Below are 20,723 nucleotides of genomic sequence, written 5' to 3'. Positions count from 1 at the left end.
TTAAAGACTAGTGACGGTCATTTGATATTTTGAAGGACATTAACAACATCAAGGCAGTTTGGAACGAAGTGTCAACAAAGTGCTTAAAAGGAGCATGGCAAAAACTTCTTCCAGCATTTATGCACGTCTTCGAGGAATTAGACTAAGAGGACAATGTTACTGAAGAAGTTACCAAGCTTGCGCGAGAGGTGGGATTGGACGATATATCAGCTGAAGATGCAACAGAAGTCTTAGAGAGCCATAATAAACCACTTTCCAATGAAAACTTAAAAGAATTAGCCAAATAATTAAGTCAATATCCAAAGTAGGAGAAAGAAAATTCAGAAGGTTCTCTGAGAGATATACAAACAGCCAATTTACAGTGTATCCTTGCAAGCATAGAGACATTGACTGATGAACTCTGTGAAATGGACAACAATTGGGAACGGAGTGCGAACATAAAAAGGAGTGTAATCGCATCTATTTCACCTTACACTGAACTCCTTAAAGAAAGAAAAAGAAAATCTAGGCAGTTAACACTGGATACAATTTTAAAAAAAAATGCAGGTGATCCGAGACCAGGAACTTCAGCATAGAAATACGTAATATCTTTTCGAAGTTTCATGTTTTTTGTATATAATTTTGTTTTGTTATTAATAATTTTATTTTAACAAATATATATATGTATGTATTATCAAAGCCTTAAATATAATAATGCTACACATGCTTCGTGTGCATATGCGCGGAACATAACTTTGTATCTCCATTAAAATTGGGTTCGGTTTATGCCCATTTTTTCAGGAATGGAAATGAGGCATAAACTGAGGGCTGCCTGTACTTGTTGCCAAACAACAATATCAAATTTCACCTGTTGCAAAAAATAAAATAAAAAAATGTGCCTTAGAAAAATCAGTCAAGCAGATCTGACCATGACTTTTTCCATACATTCCAAAAGAAAAATCATGGTAAGAAAACATTTAACATATACTGTGCCATTATAAGAGCTTTTGCTGGCAATTCAACACTTAATGGAATTTTCAATGTATCCTCTAGCAAAATGTTAAAAAAGATATATTAAAAATAAATAAGCACCTTTTAATCCTAATTTTGTAATATATACAAACAGTACAATTTTTGTACAAGCAATATACAGTAATAAAAAGGTTCTAAAATATGGATTTAAAAAATGCATTCAGAGTTTAGAAAGATGTTGTTTTGTAAAGTCCATAAGTTCTTTCATTTGTCTTTTGTCTAATGTTACTTCTCCATGATGAAGAATAAAGAATTTTGAAGTTAAGTCATTAGCCCAACTCTCTATCTGTGAAACATCTACACCTCTTTTATGCAAATACAACTGCCGTTTAATATAATCCAACACTTTCCTAAACAATTCTTCATTTGTCAAGGAGGTAGAAGGTGCAAAATTATTAGGAGAATCTGAAATGAGAGTACACAATTTTATATATATGCCTAATAAATATATAATCTAATAAGAAAATGATCATATTTTGACAGCTGCCACATGACAACATAATCATAAAGAACAGTCTGGAATGAATCTTTTGTCATCACACTTTAAGTATGACACAGTGTATGTTGTACATGCTACAGCTTACTATATTACACAAGAAAATTATGTACTGTTAAACAGGAATGATTTTAGAATTTCTTGATTTTTTTTTTGTTTCACTGAACTGCATCTTCTGCAGTTGAAGTTGAATAGAAAGCCAACATCTAATAGGAATGGCATGTTTATTATAAGTTTATGCAAAGAGTTCAAGTGCTCAAGATCTTTGTTTTAACTGTGACATGCATTAAATATGCTCCCATCATTTGGTTTGTCCCATGACTTCTGCAACTGGGTTGCCAGCTTTCTCATCAGACACACTGTGTGTGATTATGGGTGGTTCCCTATCCTTTAACTATACAACTAATGCTGTGGTCCCACAAGATTCTGTCCTCTCACACACTTTCTTCCTACTATACATCAACGACCTGCTCCAGTTGAACTACTAACCCTAAACACAGTTTCATTGAAGACAGTATGCTACCTTCCTCCTCATCTGATAAACCCTGCACCACACAAACCATCGCAGAGGTAATCTATGACAACAGAGCAAACACCTCTGCAACCCTAAATTCTGATCTCCAATCCATTTTTCACTGAGGACTTGGATAACTATGTTAATTTCAATGCCTGCACAACATAGTTCTGCCTTATTTTCTGCAAAATCGAATCCAGGCAAGATGTAACTTCCCTCCTTGGGATTACCCTGATATGAAGCTTCTCTTGGCATAAACACATCACAACCACTGTCTCTCTGGTATTCAAAAAATTAGGATTCTTCCTTTGCTCAAGGCATAACTTTACCTCTGCACAGCTACTAATGCTGTACAAATCATAAATCTGTCAAGTATTACCCCAAGATCTCCCTAAAAATACAATATACACTGGTGTCCAAAAGCTAAGGATGAACTACATTTTTACCTGTGTATGAAAAAAGAATCACTTCAATACTCTTCATTGTTTACATCTTATTAGTCAGGCATGGGAAGATATTTCTGTGAGAACTCTAAAATCAGCCTGGAAAAAGTTATGGCCCGACTGTGTCCGAGAAACTGCATTGGAAGGACCTGAAATTGAAATTGGCATTGTAGATACAGTTGTCTTCCTGGGCAAGACCATGCATTTGGAAGTTGATGAAGCAGATGTAGAGGAGCTAGCGTTGAGCTGACCACTTACATTAAGAAGAAAGCAGGAAAAAGAAAGGGATGAGGAAGAAAAGCAAATTTCTTCAGAGGATGAAGAAGACAGCAACCAAAAGGGAACAGTTCCAACAAGTGATATAAAAAAAAATCTTGCAGCACTGAGGTGAATTGCAAGAATTGGTTAACAAGTGGCATCCAAAGATGCCACTTGTTAGGGCCACCAATATCTTCAATGACAATGTCATTAATCACTTTAGAAGGATGTTAAGGAAACGAAAGATTCAGTCAACGTTGAATAGGTTTTTTAACCTATACAACGTTGACTGAATCTGTCGTTTCAGTCAACCTCCCTCAAATAAGAGACAAAAAGAAGCAACTGATGGCAACAAATCAAAAACTCCTGAACCACAAAACCAGCCACAAGAAAATTTATTTTTTTTTTACAATTCATTGAAGATGATTTTCATACTAATCATGTAAAACCAAAGATTTCATAAATAAAAATTAATATGTAATGGTATACAAATGTTTCTAGTGTAAAAATGCTCCTTCTCCATTTAGTTGAGAATAGCTTTTTTTTATTTTTTGAATCTGGGAACGGATTAAGTTTGTAAGTCAAGGTACCACTGTACTTTGTTTTCTTACACTTGGATAAAGGATTAAACCAAGTATGTAATTTCTTGGTATCTTTAATTTATAGTATAACCAATTGGAAAAACTTCCAACAACTATCTCTAATCCAGAGTATTTTAATAATAAGGTGTAATACCTTTTGGTTACTCGTATAAGAAAATATGACTTCGGCATTACTTCAACCTTAGTATCTGGCTCCCACTGATGAGACCACTACTCTAGACCTATGATAAGCAACCCTTTACTTTTTCACCCCAATAAAGGTCAAAACCGGTGTGAGTAGTGACTCTTCCCATAATGCATAGCATTATACATAGCCATAAGGATATGTGCTTTGCATTATGGGATACTAAGGCAAGTGATGGGAAGTCATCAGCTTCTATATACGAGTAGCCCCAGTCCTGAAAATACTTCAGCTGCGAACTTTGTTTTCTTACACTTGGATAAAGGATTAAACCAAGTTTGCACCTGAAATATTTTCAGAACTGGGGCAGCTTGTATATAGAAGCTGATGACTTCCCATCACTTGCCTTAGTATCCCATAATGCAAAGCACATATCCTTATGGGTATGTATAATGCTATGCATTATGGAAAGAGTCACTACTCACACCGGTTTTGACCTTTATTGAGGTGAAAAAGTAAAGGGTTGTTTATCATAGGTCTAGAGTAGTGGTCTCATCAGTGGAAGCCAGATCCAGAGGTGATACTAAAGTTGAAGTAATGCCGAAGTCATATTTTCTTATACAAGTAGCCAAAAGTTGTTACACCTTATTATTAAAATACTCTGGATTAGAGATAGTTGTTGGAAGTTTTTCCAATTGGTTATATTATAAATTAAAGATACCAAGAAATTATATACTTGGTTTAATCTTTTATCCATAAAAATGAATTCTTCGCCTACAGCACTATGGCAATATCATTCACCAATCATAGTCCTTTATTCCAGCACTTGCAGCTCAGGGTGTCCATTAAGCATAATGCCCCCCCCCCCCACACACACACCAAGACCCCCCACCACCGTTCTGTCTATTCCTTTCAAGAACATTCTTGCAATGGTAAGCAGTACCACTTTTATGCCAGATCGAGCATCGTCTAGGATTATAAAAATTGGACATGACACCAATGGGCATCTGTAAAGAGTACATTAGCCCATTGGTGTCATGTCCAATTTTTTTGGATACAACACCATTAAAAATGTGCTCTATTGTGGATAAGGATGCAGACTACAGGCCTTCAGGTGTATAGGCCTAATTGTTGCAGATGTCTTACCACTGTTTGTCAAGATATCCACATACCTGTGCTTGAACCGACTTGCAAGCTGACCTGCTACAGTGTGTCGATTACATTTTGCTGTTATAATCAAAAATCTGTCTTCATGCTCCATGGTAGAGTGAGGGCAACCTCTTAGGTTGGAACGCAACATCTGGAAAACAATCCATTGATTTGAAATGCTGTCCAGAGCCTGAATACAACACTATGCGAGATTCCAAACTCTTTGGCATATCAGTAATTCTGCAGCCTTCTTCAAACTTTCCAACAATTCTTCCCGGTGTGAAATCATCTAGATCATAGGTTCCCAAAGTGAGCGGTACCACCCCCCCAGTGGGTGCAAAAGCCTTTCAGGCAGTCTAGGGGTCGGTGGCTCTTTATAGAAGAAATTAATAATATATATTTAAAAATTCATTATTTTCGTGATTTTGCGATTAGATAATCATTTAAAATTTAAATATTGCATTTTAATTAATTTTATGCCCGTCTTACATGATCAATTTTTTTATCAATTTTCTATTTCAAGTATTTAATCATTTGAAAATTTACCATGTCAGATAGAAATAGATGTCAATGAGAAAATAGAGCATGCATATATGTGTGTATAATGGGGGGGGGGGCGTTACAAAATTTATGTCTTGCAAAGTGGGCAGTGCCCCGAAAAAGTTTGGGAACCTATGATCTAGATCAAAGCTGTCATCAAGACCAAAGCACTGCCCATGGGCCGCTAGCAACCTGCAATGCAATTTTGTGTGGCCCACCTGTGAGTTTTGATTTTCATGAGCGAAAAAATAAAATAACAATTTTGTTTTACATAATAACAAATCCTAAAATTAAAAAAAATTGCAAAATTAATAATTAATAAAAATTGGGGATAATCACTTTTAATTAGGGTAATTCGCATAAATACTAAATCTATGCCATGAAAAAAAAACAACGAATATGCATAGATATAAAAATAACAGACATAACAATACCTAACATTGCATTAATACAAGAAAGAAGAAATTGGGGGATCGTCTTATACAACTAACATAAGCTTAGAACCTAAAAATAGCCTAAAATTCAGTCCTCGTCTTATATGCTGACATATACAGTAATTTTGCATTTATTTTAAATTTTAGGATTATTAAAATTTTTATCATTTAAAATCATGGAACCAGCAACAAAACGAAGAAAGTATGAAGCTCAATTTAAAATAAGGGTAATTGAAATGGCAAAGCAAACTAATAACTGTGCTGCTGCAAGAAAATTTGACATAACCGAGAAGATGGTAAGAGAATGGAGGAAGAAAGAAGATATTTTAAAAAAAACTGCCAAAGAAAAAATGTGTGATGAGAACGGGGATCACCCGATGGCCACAACTGGAAAATCGCGTTGCAGAATGGGTATTCGAACAAAGGAAGAATGGTTATCTTGTTACAAGAAATATGATTAGAGCATATGCACTAAAATGGTCAAGATTGAATCCAGATGAAAGTATAGAATTTAAAGCTACTTCAAGATGGTGTAATCGTTTTATGAACATACAAAATCTATTAATAATACCACAAAAAACGAAACTTTCTCAAAAATTATCAGTAGATCTTGACCACAAACTTATAGTTTCCATAAATTTATTATTCAGTTGAGATAAGAACATAAATTTCTATTGTCAAATATTGGAAATATGGATGAAACTCCTATGAGCTTTAATACGATAAGCAATAAAACAGTGGAGTCTAAGGATAGTAAGAGTGTGCCAGTTCGAAGTACAGGTCATGAAAAAACATTTATGGTTGTGTTGTCATGTTTGGCTGATGGAACCAAGTTAAGACCAATGATCATCTTCAAACGTAAAACTAAACCTAAGATAAAATTTCCTTTAGGTGTTTTTGTACATTTTCACAAAAAAGGATGGCTGGATGAAAATGGTGTGAAACTATGGATAAATAATGTGTGGAACACGCGACCAGGCGGTATAATGAAGAAACGTAGTTTATTAGTATGGGATATGTTTCGTAGTAATTTAACTGAGAATACTAAAAGTCTTCTATAAAAAATAACACAAAAAATAACATTTCTGTTATACCAGGTGGTTTAACTTCTATATTGCAACCACTAGATGTCTGCTTGAACAAACCATTTAAAGATCACATGCGAGAAGAGTGGAATAATTGGATGTTGAGTGGTGAAAAATCATTTACAAATGGTGCATCTATGTGTGCTGCATCACTTGATATTTGTGCAATTTTGTGATCAAAGCATGGAATAAAGTAAAAGTAGAGACTGTAATAAAATCATTTAAAAAGTGTGGTATCTTTAATCTTATGGATGGTATGGAAGATGGCCTGTTGTGGGACACTGATGACGATGAAAACGAAATCAATTCACCGGATTTGAACTGGGATCCATATGACGATCACTTAAACAATGAATCTGAAGAACTATTTTCAACAGATGATGAAGAAAATTACCATGAAAATTGAGGTTAATGAATATTATTTGTTTTTTAAGACTTAAATCTATTATAATATTTTAAATAAATTTATGTAAAAAAAAATTAATCTGATTTGTTTATAAACACTGCCTATTTTCTTATATAACATGTATTGTAACTATTTAAATGCTCATCCAAGAAATTAAGCTTCCCTTTTTATACTCGCCATATAAGACGACCCATGATTTTGAGGGATTTTCTGTAGTATTCGAGAGTTGTCTTATACGCTGATATACAGTATTTAGACTTAGGTGCTGGCTTATACCCATAATTAGGTTTAATTATGAGTATAAGACTTTTATTTCACACTTAATAATCATGTCTGCCAAAACTCACAGTGTTTGTTCTTGTATTTAAACAAATACAGTATAATATGAAGTAAATCTGGATTGTTTCCACAAAAAGGAAGTTTTTTGTGAAATTTTATGCTAATGTTGACTGCCCCTATCGGCACCTAATTGACATTATTCAGAAATGGGGAAATGTAGTGTTTAATATAATTTATCTGCAAAAGTCATGATTATTCTTCTATTACATTACACATCATGTGTTATTTTAGTTTAGATTAATTCTACATCAAAAGTGATTATTAATATTTGCAAAACAAAAGTAATGAATAATTAGTATTTGATGTACACCTTGTGTATCAAACTTTTTTTCTTTTTTTTTTTTGCAGCCAAACCCACAGGAAAATTTCCAAACTATTTTGTTCCTGTTATTAAAATAAACAAATAAAAAAATCTTTTAAATAGTTAATTTAAGCACTTTTTTTTTTTTTTTTCATAAGCCAAAGCAACACAAATCAAATAAGGCATGTTCACAAGTATGTAAATATTTAGCTAGGGCTAAATCGGTTATTTGAAATATAACCATTTTTTGTAAAGTTTGAAAAGACCTTAAATTAATTAATTGTATTAACAGGTATGAATTTGGCTGGCATAAATTTACCAATAAATTACCCCTAAAAGAAACTATTATTATATTGAATTGCACTATATTTCTTTCATGTTTCTTATGTATTGTAGTAATTTCACAATTTTATTGTATAAAATTAGCGTTTATTCTAACATATTAATGTGTGAAATATTCTGCATTAATGTTTAAAGTAATGAAATGAAAGCATTTGTCGTAGTACTGCAAAGGATATCAAACAGAAACAAGATGCCTTTAAATTATTTTGTCTGCATAATTTGTATTGAAGCTACTGCGTAACTAATGTTTATTGTTACACAATTTATAACTAATCTCTCTCTCTCTTTCTCTCTCTCTCTCTCTTTGATTTTCAAAGAGAGAGAGGAGTGGAGGTGAATAAGCATCAACAGAATTAGAGGAGTTCATTACTTATGTTTAAAGTTAGTGAAACGAATGTTTCGCTTTCCCTTATTTATATACAGTACTAAAACACCATTTATTATGCGAAATGTTTGAATTTCAACTCAGTTAATTATTTTTGACAAGGAAGGTATAAGAACACTGTCATGAGTTAAATTAGTTGTGATGATAATCCTCCAAATCTATTAGCAAATTCTAAACATCCACAGTAACGTATCGCAAATGCTTTAACTCCCGGTGAGATACGTTACAGAGTGATATCTCGTGTGAAGAGAAAAAACAAAAATGCAATTATATTTGATCTGCACAGGAGCACTGATATATCATAGGAAAGTGCAATTTCAGGGGTCAGTTGACCTAAGATTTGAATCATTGAAGGATTGCTGTTTCGGAGGTCAGATAAACAGTAGATTGTTGAACTTACATTTTACCCTTCCTAATGACCATAATGTAAGCATATGTCAACCAAAATGTGGATGCAAAGTGTACTCCTAAGACTATAATATTACTAAGATACCTTTGAAATAACATGAATACACAGTGTAAATTGTTTATATATTTCATCCACTATGGCCACTTGAGTGAATAATTTTATTGAATAAGCAGTAGCTATATAAATGCCAATAAAAATATTCTAATTACCTGAAGCATATTTAGATTCTGTGGTACTGCAAGAAGTTTTTTCTTCCAATGATTCACTATGTAGTCTCTTTTTAGGATCACTTATATCCAGTGGCTCAAAATCTGATGAATTGCAATTTTTCTCTTTTGAAAGATTGTATGTCCTTACAGTTATCTTTTTACTGCTTACTTGTAAGATTTTTTTACTGAACCTCGGTAATTTTTTATTACTATTTCTCCATTCTTTCCTGTTTTGTTTTCTAAAGAATGAATGTTTACTGAGCATACCAAACCTTGTAGTATGTGAAGGATCAGAATAATTATTCATTGCAGATGTATATATTTTTTCATTTTCTGATTGACTCCATACAGAGGAAACAGCAAGAGGCCTGTGATAATTAACATTCTGAGAAGAGGAGTTTGACTGGGAATAATGCTGTTTATTGCCATTATTTGATGTGGTATTCTCAGAAGTTATCTTATTTGGTTGCAAAAATGTGAGTTTATCTTGATTGCCAATGACTGATTGTTTTTCTGCACTCTTACATCTGCCATCATGATTAGAATGATTCTCTTCACCAACAATGTCAGGTGAAGATACTAATTTTTTCTGTAAAAGAGTGGAATTAACTATTAACATTTCCAATTAAGTAATTTCAATGAAAAAAAAAAACTTATAGAAACTGGCTTAAATTATAATATAATCCACTTTTACATAATCAATTATAAGTACCAATTATGAAAGCATCTTTACTTATTCAAGAAGAATCTTTTCCAGCCATTATATGTTTAAGAATCCCGAAGCAGTCAAAAACATATTTTGTCTAATTAGAAAAATGTGATTTGGCATTAACAGCTTAAAGAATCTTCATATAGCTGCCCACTTAGTGATAAAGATACTAAATGATATTTTAGTGACAGGTCAAAAATACCTGTAATCAACTCTCGTTATAGTGAATCTGCATTGCACAAGAACCAAAGGAATGGTTTTAGAAAGTCTCCAAATTCATCAAGCATGGAAAATAACCACAGAAGCTTAAAAATGACAAAGGAATTATTTGTTATAGTGGATGTGCTATAGTTATCCTTTAGAATAACACTGATGTTATGGAACATGAGCAGAGACTTCTTAGTAGTTGTTATAGATAGTTCATTATAACATGTTTGATATAGCAAGAACTTACTGTACTATCACATACTGCACACCAATAAACAATAGAAATCGTCTCCATTTTAAATTTTATTATCTTTTGAGTAATAAAGTAAAAAAAATTTAAAATTGAGATAATTTTCATTGTTTATTGGTTTGCAGTAAGTCACAGTAAATCCCGTGCTTGTTATATCAACGCAGAATGCAAATCTGTCTGAAAGGACCAAGTGCAGAAAATATCTCCTGCCTCAAACAGCAGTCAAGCATTTTTGACAGGAGACTGGTGGGTATAACTTCTAGTTTCCACCTCACTCACATCCTGATGGTACATTTCTAACATTATTCACAGGTGAGGCTAACTTATTGGCATCATTCTTCACTTTACTAAGAAATGCTCACTGTATGCCTTCTCCATTCTCATCAGAAGAATCCCAAATAGCTTGGAGTAATATTGATACTAACATGTTTTCTGGTCCTGATGATATCTTGCCAACTGTGCTTAAAACTTGCACTCCAGGACTAATGCCTATCCTATATTGTCCATAAAATCATTCATGCTCGTTTGATATCTACCTGAAACAAGCCTATCCAGAGAAAGGAGATAAAAGACAGACTATCAAATATCATTTTATTGCATTCCTATCAAAAGTAATGGAAAAAGGCATCAACAATCAACCCCTTTATACAAGTTGCTAGCCTACCAGTTAATCAGTGACCACCAATATGATTGCTACCACTCTCAGTGCATAGCAGATCTCCTTGCCAGAATCATCCATCTGTGAACACAAGCTATGGAAAGATTTGGTGAAACCTGCGTAGTCACTCTAGACATTTCCAAAGTATTTGATAAGATCAGGCACAAAGGCCTACTTACCAAATTACTAACTTATCCCTTTGCAACTAGATTGTGAACACTTTCCTTTTTTTAGTTTTTCCCATTAGTGCTGGAGTAAGTACCCCAGGGCTCTGTACTTTTACTCTTTCTCCTATTCAAACTGACCTTTCATCACTAATAAGCTGAAATCTTATCTATAATTTTGATGGTATGCTTTCCATTCTTCTTTTTCATTTGACAATCCTGGCAGTGCTCATATTTCTAGCTACAATTTCTTTCATAATCAATGCATTTAACACTGACTCCAGTGTGGTGAGGAAAACCTTGTTAATTCCAATGTCACCAAAATACAATCCTGCCTTATTTCAAGCAAAAAAGGCTACACTTTGCCTGCTCTTATCTTTGATAATGCCACATTTCCACACAAGATCAGATAACTCTTCTTGACACCTTATCCCTCCCTCTTCCAATATTTAATTTACCATCTTCAGTAAAAATCGCGCCTAAGTAGCTGAAATGTTTTACTTGTTCCACAGGTTCTCCATTCACAACACAGTTGACATTTTCAATGATTCTGCCTATTTTCATTGTCTTTGTCTTTTTATTGATGACCTTCATACCATATCTATTACAACAGCAATTGAATTTAGTCAGAGAATCTTGCAGACTTGTAGCGGATTTATTTAGAAGTATAATATCATCCGCATAAAGCAAAGAGCTGACATTAACATCTCCGATTTTGATCAGCTATCAGCTAACGCCTTTTTATTCCCCGTATACAGAGAGTAGGCGAGACCATTTAGCCCTATCTAACTTTTGGAGACTGAGTGGGCAGTTCAATCTCCACTGGTACCAATCAGAGATAGATGGCCCAAGGCTATCACTAATTAAGCTGTACTCAGTGAAGAGAGATGGCTCAAATGTGCCGCCATCTCGTGGTCCCTAACCATAACACAATATATTCAATGTCTGAAATAATGTGGTTCTACGGTCGATTTTCTTGAGTTTACAGGACGAAAAACCCGAGTTTCCGGGAGGAAAAACCTGCTTACCCGTGCCAGAGATCGACTAACTCGGGAACCGGTCGAAAAAAGGCTTAGAAAAATTTCCTCTAGTCGCCGACTAGACTCGAAACCAAGTCTTCCTTCGTGCGGCCAAGCGCGGTGGTTGGCAAACACCACATCCAGTGAGCTACACAGATATCAGGTTTAATACCACTTTCCTTCATAATGTGATCCATATAGATAATGAATAACAGAGGGGATAATGTACATCCTTGTCTCACACCAGATTTAACATTAAACCATCTTCCTGTACTTCTTTCAATTCTAACTGCTGACTTACAACTCAAATAAAGACTAAGTATTGCTTGATATAATGCCCCATTGACACCATATAACTACAGCGTATTGAATAGCTTCTCTCTCTCTTAGCACCTTGTCATATGCCTTTTCCAAATCGACAAAACTTAAATACAGATCTTTGTTATATTCCCATGCTTTCTCGACTATTTGTTGTAAAGTGAAGATCTGATCCTGACAGCCTCTTTTTGGCCTGAATCCAGCTTCTTCACCAAGCTTTTCTTCCACAATTCTTCTCAACCCATTTCTCAAGTATACTTGCATAGATCTTGCCAGGAACACTCAGTAGGGAAATACCCCTCTGTAATTTTCACATGCAGTTTTATTTCCCTTTTTATATATGGGTACTATGAGAGCTCTACTCCAATCATCAGGAATTCGTCCCTCTGTCCAGGCTTTTTGAACTATGCAGTGCAGCCACTTGGGACTTTTACACCACCATACTTCAGCATTTCTGGTCGAATATCATCTATTCCTGCTGCCTTTCCACATTTCAAATCTTTGATGGCTTTTTCTACTTCAAGTATGGATATGTATTCCTGACTGCATGCCTGGTTAGTGTTTTTTATCAGTGTGCTGTCATCACTGCTTGTTTCATTTAGCAGTTTATCAAAGTAATTACTCCATACTTCAAGGATATCTTTTTCTCCCGTTTTCATGTCACCTTTATCATCTCTAACTCCTTTTACAGCACTCTTTCCTCCATTCCTAAGCTTCTTCAACAACCTCCAGAATATTTTGCCACCTTCTTGATATTTATTTTCTATATTCTTGCCAAAGTCCTCCCATGACTTTTGTTTAGCTAGTTTTACACACTGTTTAGCTTTCTTAAATTTGTCTCTGTATTCTGTAAGAGTAAAAGCTGACTTATTTGCCAGGAACTTTTGATATGCTTTCTTCTTTTCCTTCACTGCCTCTTTAACTTCCTGTGTCCACCAATGAGCTCTGATTTTTTTATCCTTGCACACAACCTCACCACATGCCTCTCTGGCAGAATCAATCAATGTTTTCTTCAGAGTTTGCCACTGAATCTCCAAAGTTTGATTCTTGTTCTCAAGCTCTTTCATTTTCTTTTCAATAATCTTTCTGTATTTTAGTCTACAGTTCACATCTGAGAGCTGCTCAACTTTTACTCGCTTTAAAACTTTCTTACATGTTATTCTTTTCAATATGAAATTCAATTTTATCCTGCTCAAGACTAAATAGTGATCACTTCCAATTTCAAATCCTCTGTACACTCTAGTGTCCTGCACCAGGGAGAAAACATCACTATCAACAATAACATAGTCAATGAGACTTTTCTTATTCCTAGCCCCTTCTCTCCATGTGAATTTGTGCACATTTTTATGTTGGAACATGGTGTTAGTAATAACCAGTCGATGTCCTGAGCAGAAATCCAACAGATATTTGCCATTATTATTAGCTTTGCTCTTTTCTCCAAATTTTCCCAAAATATTTTTGTATGTCTCACAATCATTTCCTACTCTGCTATTTAGATCCCCAACAAGGACCAACTTTTCATTTTTCATTGTGTCAGTTGCTTTTTCTAAAGCATCAAAAAATTCCTCCACTTCTACCTTAGTAGAACCTTCTGTGGGACAATAGGCACAAATAAGTCTCATTGCACAGTTCCCCATTCTCATATTTGCCCACATTACTCTACTTGAGACTGACTGCCATTCAAGAAGATTACCTCATATTTTGTGTTGAATACTATGGCTACTCCTTCTTTTCCTTGATTGTCATTGCCTGAATATAACATTTTGTATTTATTGCCCAGAAAGATCTCACCAGTTTTGGTCTTTTTTGTTTCAGTCACCCCTATTATGTCGATCTGGTACTTATCTAATTCCTCAGCTAGCTCCATTTCTTTGACATTCAGGCTTCTTACGTTGATAGTACCGATCTTTAACTCTGGTGATGTTGAGTTGGGGTTTGTTTTCAGATTTGTTCCAGTAGCTGACTTTTCGCTGTTCGCCCTGGTTCCCTGGCGAAAACAACGGGGGCCTTGTTTAACCGGGTGACGCCCCAGCCGGCATGAAATTTTGTCATGTTGTACCATCATTTTTTATTTTGGTTTAACCAATAAGAATACAATTTGGTCGGCTAAATCCCAAATTGCCAGCCCATCCTTGTTCGTTCAGTATCAAAGTAGATACCCAACAGGGTGCACCACGAGAAGGTGAGGATTGGACATTAGGTGAGAAGCCCTGGTCGGTTCTCTGCATTCCTTTAAAGGTTATGTGGAGGTCTCCTATCAGTTATACAGCTTTGACCCTGAAGCACCCCTCATGCAGATTTTAACTATACAAAAAGTGCTACAACATCCAACTTCTCCCTCTGGCACTATGATTATTCAATTTGGCACATAGAACCTTTTGTTGTAATTTAAAGCGCTATAAGGTTTTCATTACCACCATAAAAAGCATCAAGAGAAAAGAAATGGAACTGGTGTAAGCATTGTATAAATTACCAGATTGACATAATAGGTGTATTAAAAAAAAAAAAAAAAAGAGAGAGAGAGAGAGAGAGATTCAAAAATAGGTGAGATTTTAATGACTAACAAATACAGCATGTTATATTCAGGCAATAACGATCAGGCAAAATAAGGAGTAGCTATAATATTCAAAATTAAATATGTGTATAATCTTCTTGAATTGCAGAGAATATCAAGTGGATTGATGTGGACAAATATCAGAATGGAGCAATGGACAATGAGACTTATTCTAAGACTAAGGTCCAACAGAAGGCTGTACCAAGGAAGAAGTGGAGGAATTTTTTGAGATGCAGGGCAGCTGACACTTCAAAAAAAGAAAAATTGATCACAAAATAAAAGAAAGAATGAATATTAAAGAATAACTCTTCTAAATCCAGATGGTGTGAGGGTTACAGATGCAGAAGAGGTTGTTCAGTTAATGAGTGCCCATTTTGGTAAAAACTATCAACCTAGTGAACGCAACATTGAGTTCACCGTTACCTCTTCACTAGATGAAGAAATGCAGGTGTGTGAGGCTGAGGTATTAAAGCTGTTGCACAAACTGAATAAGAATTCAGCAATAGGGACTGATGGAATATCAGCGTGTGTGCTAAAAGAGTGTTCAGCTGAATTAATCATTCCTTTGACCAGGATGTTTAATATGAGTCTCAGAACAGGGAAGATTCCACAGGAATGGAAGGATTGTATGGTAATTCCATTGCATAAGGGTAGTGCAAAGACTGATGTATCAAACTATCGACCAATTAGTATCTCAGGAGTGGTGATGAAGATTTTAGAAAAATTAGTTAGGGCCCGCATTCAGAAATGGATTGACAGTGAATCTCTACTTTGCAATGAACAACATGGGTTTACTAAGGGAAGGTGTCATGTTTTAGCAACTTGCTCACATTCTATGACAATGTTACCATTGAACTAGACAAGGGGAATGGATACACCATGATACTTTTGGATTTTGCTAAGGCTTTTGACAGAATACAACATGACAGACTGCTGCATAAATTGGAGAAATGGGTTTGGGTTATACAACATTAGCATGGATAAGAGGATGGCTGACTGACAGATATCAAAAAGTGATATGCGGGGGATCTGAGTCTGCAAGGTTTAAGGTAACAAGTGGTGTACCACAAGGATTAGTGCTTGGTCCACTGTTATTCAATCTGTACTTTAATGATATTGGGAAGGATTTGACAAGCAATATACAGTTATTTGCTGATGATGCAAAGATAGATAGGGTAATCAGGAATGCTGCTGATATGCAGTCTTTGCAGAATGATTTGAATAAGCTGGAATTGTGGGCATGGGAAAATGGGTGTCAGTTCAATGTCAGTAAATGTAAAGTCATTCACTTTGGCATGATTACCTATCCAATGTCGTATTATATTGGTGGGATTAAGCTAGAAGAAACTGATGAGGATAGGGATCTTAGAGTGTTAATAGATAGGAAGTTGAAGTTCAGGGGCCATGTGACAAAGATTGCAAATACAACTCAAAAGATAACTGCAACGCTCAAACGAACGTTCACATGTAAAGATAATGATGTTATTTTGCTTCTTTACAAAGCCTTGATAAGACCTCACTTGGACTATTGTGCGCAGTTCTGGTCTCCTGGTTTCCGATATATTGGAGAGAGTACAAAGGTGAGTGTTAAAAATGATATCAGGATTGTGGAATACTGATTATGAAGACAGGTTGAGAATTTGTAGATTGCAGACACTAGCAAACAGGAGAAAGTGGGGTGATATGATTGAGACTTACAAACTGCTGAAAGGGTCATACAGGATTTCAAATTATGGGATTTTTTTCAATTTATAGAGGGCGGGGAAAGGGCGAAGGGGAATCCTTGGAAGCTGAGAATGAAGGCTGCCAAGAAGGGCTAGATTTTTCTCTCAGAGGGTGGTGCGTGATTGGAATGGATTGACATTGGATGTTGTGAGTGCAAGCAGTGTGAATGAATTCAAGAATAAGTATGATAGCTGGTGTGTGTAGTATGTGGCCTCCCTTGATGAGTCTCTGACTCCCCTGGAGGTCTCTCTTAATAATAATAATAATAATAATAATAAAATAAATGCTACAGTTATTTCATGTAAATGGGACATGATATTGAACAATAGACCGTCTATATTTGAGTTTGTAAGTTAGCAGTTTTAGAACTGAAGGAGGTACAGGAAGATTGATATTAAATCAGATGTGAGACAAGGATGCACATTATCTCCACTGTTATTTAACATCTATGTGAATCACATTATGAAGGAAAGTGAAATTAAACCTAATATCAAAATTGGAGATGTTAATCTCCAATCTCAGCTCTTTACTTTATACAGATGATGTTATAGTCTCCTAAATAAATCCAGTACAAGTCTGCAGGATTCCCTGACTAAATTGAATAACTACTGTAATAAATGTGTTATGAAAATCAGCAATTAAAAAAAAAGACAATGAAAATAGGGAAACAATGAAAGCATCAACTCCATCCTGAATGGAGAACCTATGAAACATTTCAACTACTTAGATATGACTTTTTAGCAAAGACAGCTTTGGAAAGAGATTACAGAATTATTAAAGCTTGTGTGATAGGAAGTCAATTGAGTAGATGTACATTGAATAAGAAGAAATTAGTGAAAACAAAACTAGCTATATACAAGACTGTGTTCAAACTAATTTTAACAGTTGAATGTGAGAGCTGGGTTAGAAATAAAACACTTGATAATAGACTGGAGAATGATTACGGAAGTGAACAGATGGCATCATTGGCAGTATCATATTAAAAATGAGGATATTAGGAAAGAACTTGACATTGGCATTCAGGAATGTGTAGTTATTCACATGACATCATTTAATGCCCTATGGTCACTCCCATACCTCATTCGGTTTTGGCAGTGAAGCCTTTTGCTAGAAGAAGTGGTAGGATAGAAGATGTCCTTTCCACAAAGAGTTAGTAGGACAATCACAAACATCTGTGCCCGGCAGGATTCAAACCCACAGCCTCTTGGCTGGAAAGCAGATACTCTAACCACTTTGCCAACCGAGAATGTATGTTAACACAGCTAATCTCAGGTGCTATGGTCACTTAGAACAGAATGAGAGAGGAAAGTTTAGCAAAACAAGTTTTTTGCTAGGATGGCAGGAAAAGATTCAGAGGAACCCAAGATCTAGGTGAAATGATACAGTAAAAAGTGTTTCAGAAAACAGAAATATAAGATCCGATGATATTGGAGTCTTGACAGATAAGAAATTAGTTTGGAGGAAAAGTGTCGACAGGAAGTCAGTAATGATGTAACTTCTTCATGTCATACCATCAAAATATCCTGTACATCCCCCTAAGGGTACATATTAGGAATTTGATGATGATAGTTTTTATTTCTTTTCCAGCACTCATGGACATAAACTAAGATACTTGCAATTTATCTAATTTCTTCATTTAGGAAGATATTTCGGGGATAGGAGGTATTAGAAATATCTTCCTAAATTAGAAATAAGTATTAGAAGTATAATAATAATAGCTTCTATCTCCCCTAGAATACCATGCAAATTAACATAAGAATTCTGAAATGTAATAACTTACACTTTTCCAGTGAAAATAATGCTCATAAACAGAAACTTTACCCACAACAACTGTATAATCAGTACTTTTGGAGGAAATTTCCAAGGGCGGATAAATTTTTTTTCTTAGTACTGATTCAACTCTTTGCTTAGCATCAACAAGTGATGATTGCACATTCAGAATGGCAAAATTAAAGGGATCTTGGGGAAATGATTCCTACAAAATGAAAAAAATAAGCAATCAAGATAATTTAATCATTAATTCCTAAAAATTTATGAAATTATATTGCTATACCTAATATTGGATTAAATTTAACAGTAAATTACATTATAATCAGCCTCAGACAAATGGTAACAAAGGCAGATAAATGGTCACTGTTGCCTTTTTTTTTGTGCTTTTTGGCTACTTAAAAAAATTTCTTTTAAAATGGATTTCTAATGAATGGAAGGAGAGTAAGATTATTCAAGTATACAAGGGTGGAGCTAGGACTGATACAGCAAATTACAGATCAATCATTAGTATCTAGTGTGGTTATTACAGTTTCAAAAAAAAATACTGATTAAGAATTGCATCCAGAGGTGGGTAGACAGCACTGGAATCCTCTATACAATTTTTATATAGAGGATCCTAGGTTCCAAGGAGATAGTGTGTGTGTGTGTGGGGGGGGGGGGTGAGATAGTTGAAAAGATCCACAAGATCAAGATGATAAGCTGTCTTGTGGAATTGCAGACTGAGGGAATGTGGAATTGAACAGATGGATGAGAGGAGATATGTAGAAACACAAAAGCTTTAAGGGGAACTTATAAGCAAGATTTTGTTGGCTGATGCAAGCAGCACTCAAAGTCATCCCTGGAAAGTGGCTAGGGGAGTACTAAAAATCATATAAGATTGAGATTTTCTTGACAGTGTGTATGTGTGTGTGTGGCATGGGTTACTTACCTGTTGTGAGCAGATGAGTCTTTGGACTTGTGGAGGAGCATGTATAATAATAATTTGGAATCCCTACTCTAGAGATGAAATGGTACTTATTTTATGGCACTTCATAGGTCTCCAACAGTGTTGGTCTCACACTGATAATGATGATCATAATCATCTATCACCCATTTTTAGTTTTCAGTGTGATCTGTGTTTTAATTGTTTTGCCTAAGAAAGACTCTCTTTATAATAACTTAATACAGTAATTGTTATAATCAGACTATCAACTGCTGAGCTATGCTAATCAATACTGTATGATTTAACTGTTATTTAAGAGATACTTGTGCCATGAGAGGCCTCTTTAAATTAACAAGAAAAAACACAAGGAATGAGTAATACTATTTATTTATTTGTCACCAGTGATGATGGTCTATAATATTCAGGCTGAAATATATGGCCTTAAATAAACAGCATTACTTATTCCTTGTGTTAATTTAAAGAAAATGGTATGATTTAATTTAATAATATATATCATCACATATTAGCACATTAGGTGACTACAATTTATGAGAATGCATGATATTTCAGGAAATTAAAAATGTAGACCATATAATAATTAAATAAATTTACTTATTATTTCAAATACTGAGCCTGTGTAGCTCAGCAGAAGTGGCGTTTGCACTCTACAGTGCTTGACTGCACGAAGAAAGGATTTGGTGATTCAAATCTAGTGGCCGACTAGAGGAAATTTTTCTAAGCCTTTTTTCGACCAGTTCCCGAGTTAGTCAATCTCTGGCACGGGCTAGCGGGTTTTTTCTCCTGGAAACGCGAGTTTTTCGTCCCGTAAACTAAAGAAAATCGACCGTCGAACCCACACTATTTTCAGACATTAAAAATATTGTGTTAGGGTTAGGGACCACGAGATGGCGGTACTAGCTTGCTGCCTTCTTCACTGTGTACCGACGAATCAGTGATTGCCCTGGGCCAGCTATCTCTAATTGGCTAACAGTGGAGATTGAACTGCCCACTCAATCTCCAAAAGTTAGATAGGGTAAACAGCCCCGCCTACTCCCTGTATGGGAACAACATAGGCGTTAGCTGATTTTAAATACTTTGCTAAAATTAAAGTGATATCTTCAGGAGGTTAATACACTTGTATCATAATATGTGCACACAGGCATATACTTCAATAAATGAGAATGAACAGGCGAAATACAGGGAAGCCCACTGTCCTAAAACTATGCCACCTACTGGCTTTTAATTAGGTGTTCTTAAGTCATTGGGCTAATTGTCTGCAGATGAGTTTCCCACATGAGGGGCAGTTTGATGCAACCATATTTGTTCAGGTTAGGATAGTTTATGAAGGCAGAAGCAGATTCAAGGAAAAGCCTCTCAAATTTA

The 20,723-nt window shown here is 35.1% G+C and overlaps 1 protein-coding gene across 3 annotated transcripts in view; it reads right to left on the bottom strand.

Moving 5' to 3' along the window:
• Positions 1-1,054: 1,054 nt before the first annotated feature.
• The window catches only part of LOC150106825 (uncharacterized), a 325,973-nt gene continuing 306,304 nt past the window's right edge, over positions 1,055-20,723 (bottom strand). For all 3 annotated transcript variants that reach the window (XM_090393339.1, XM_090393337.1, XM_090393340.1), the window contains 3 exons: positions 18,429-18,623; positions 9,045-9,633; positions 1,055-1,416 (listed from right to left, as the gene is read on the bottom strand). In XM_090393339.1, the coding sequence (XP_090249465.1) occupies positions 1,172-1,416; positions 9,045-9,633; positions 18,429-18,623 (1,029 nt within the window). In that variant the 3' untranslated portion in view covers positions 1,055-1,171. The remainder of the gene's footprint in view (positions 1,417-9,044; positions 9,634-18,428; positions 18,624-20,723) is intronic.

This window comes from Typopeltis vanoorti, chromosome 5 (genome assembly GCF_054136105.1).
Source record: "Typopeltis vanoorti isolate ZY-2024b chromosome 5, IOZ_Tvanoo_1.0, whole genome shotgun sequence".
Classification (NCBI taxonomy): domain Eukaryota; kingdom Metazoa; phylum Arthropoda; class Arachnida; order Uropygi; family Thelyphonidae; genus Typopeltis; species Typopeltis vanoorti.
The sequence above is the reverse complement of the archived record's forward strand: the minus strand, read 5'-3'. Positions and strand labels throughout refer to the sequence as shown.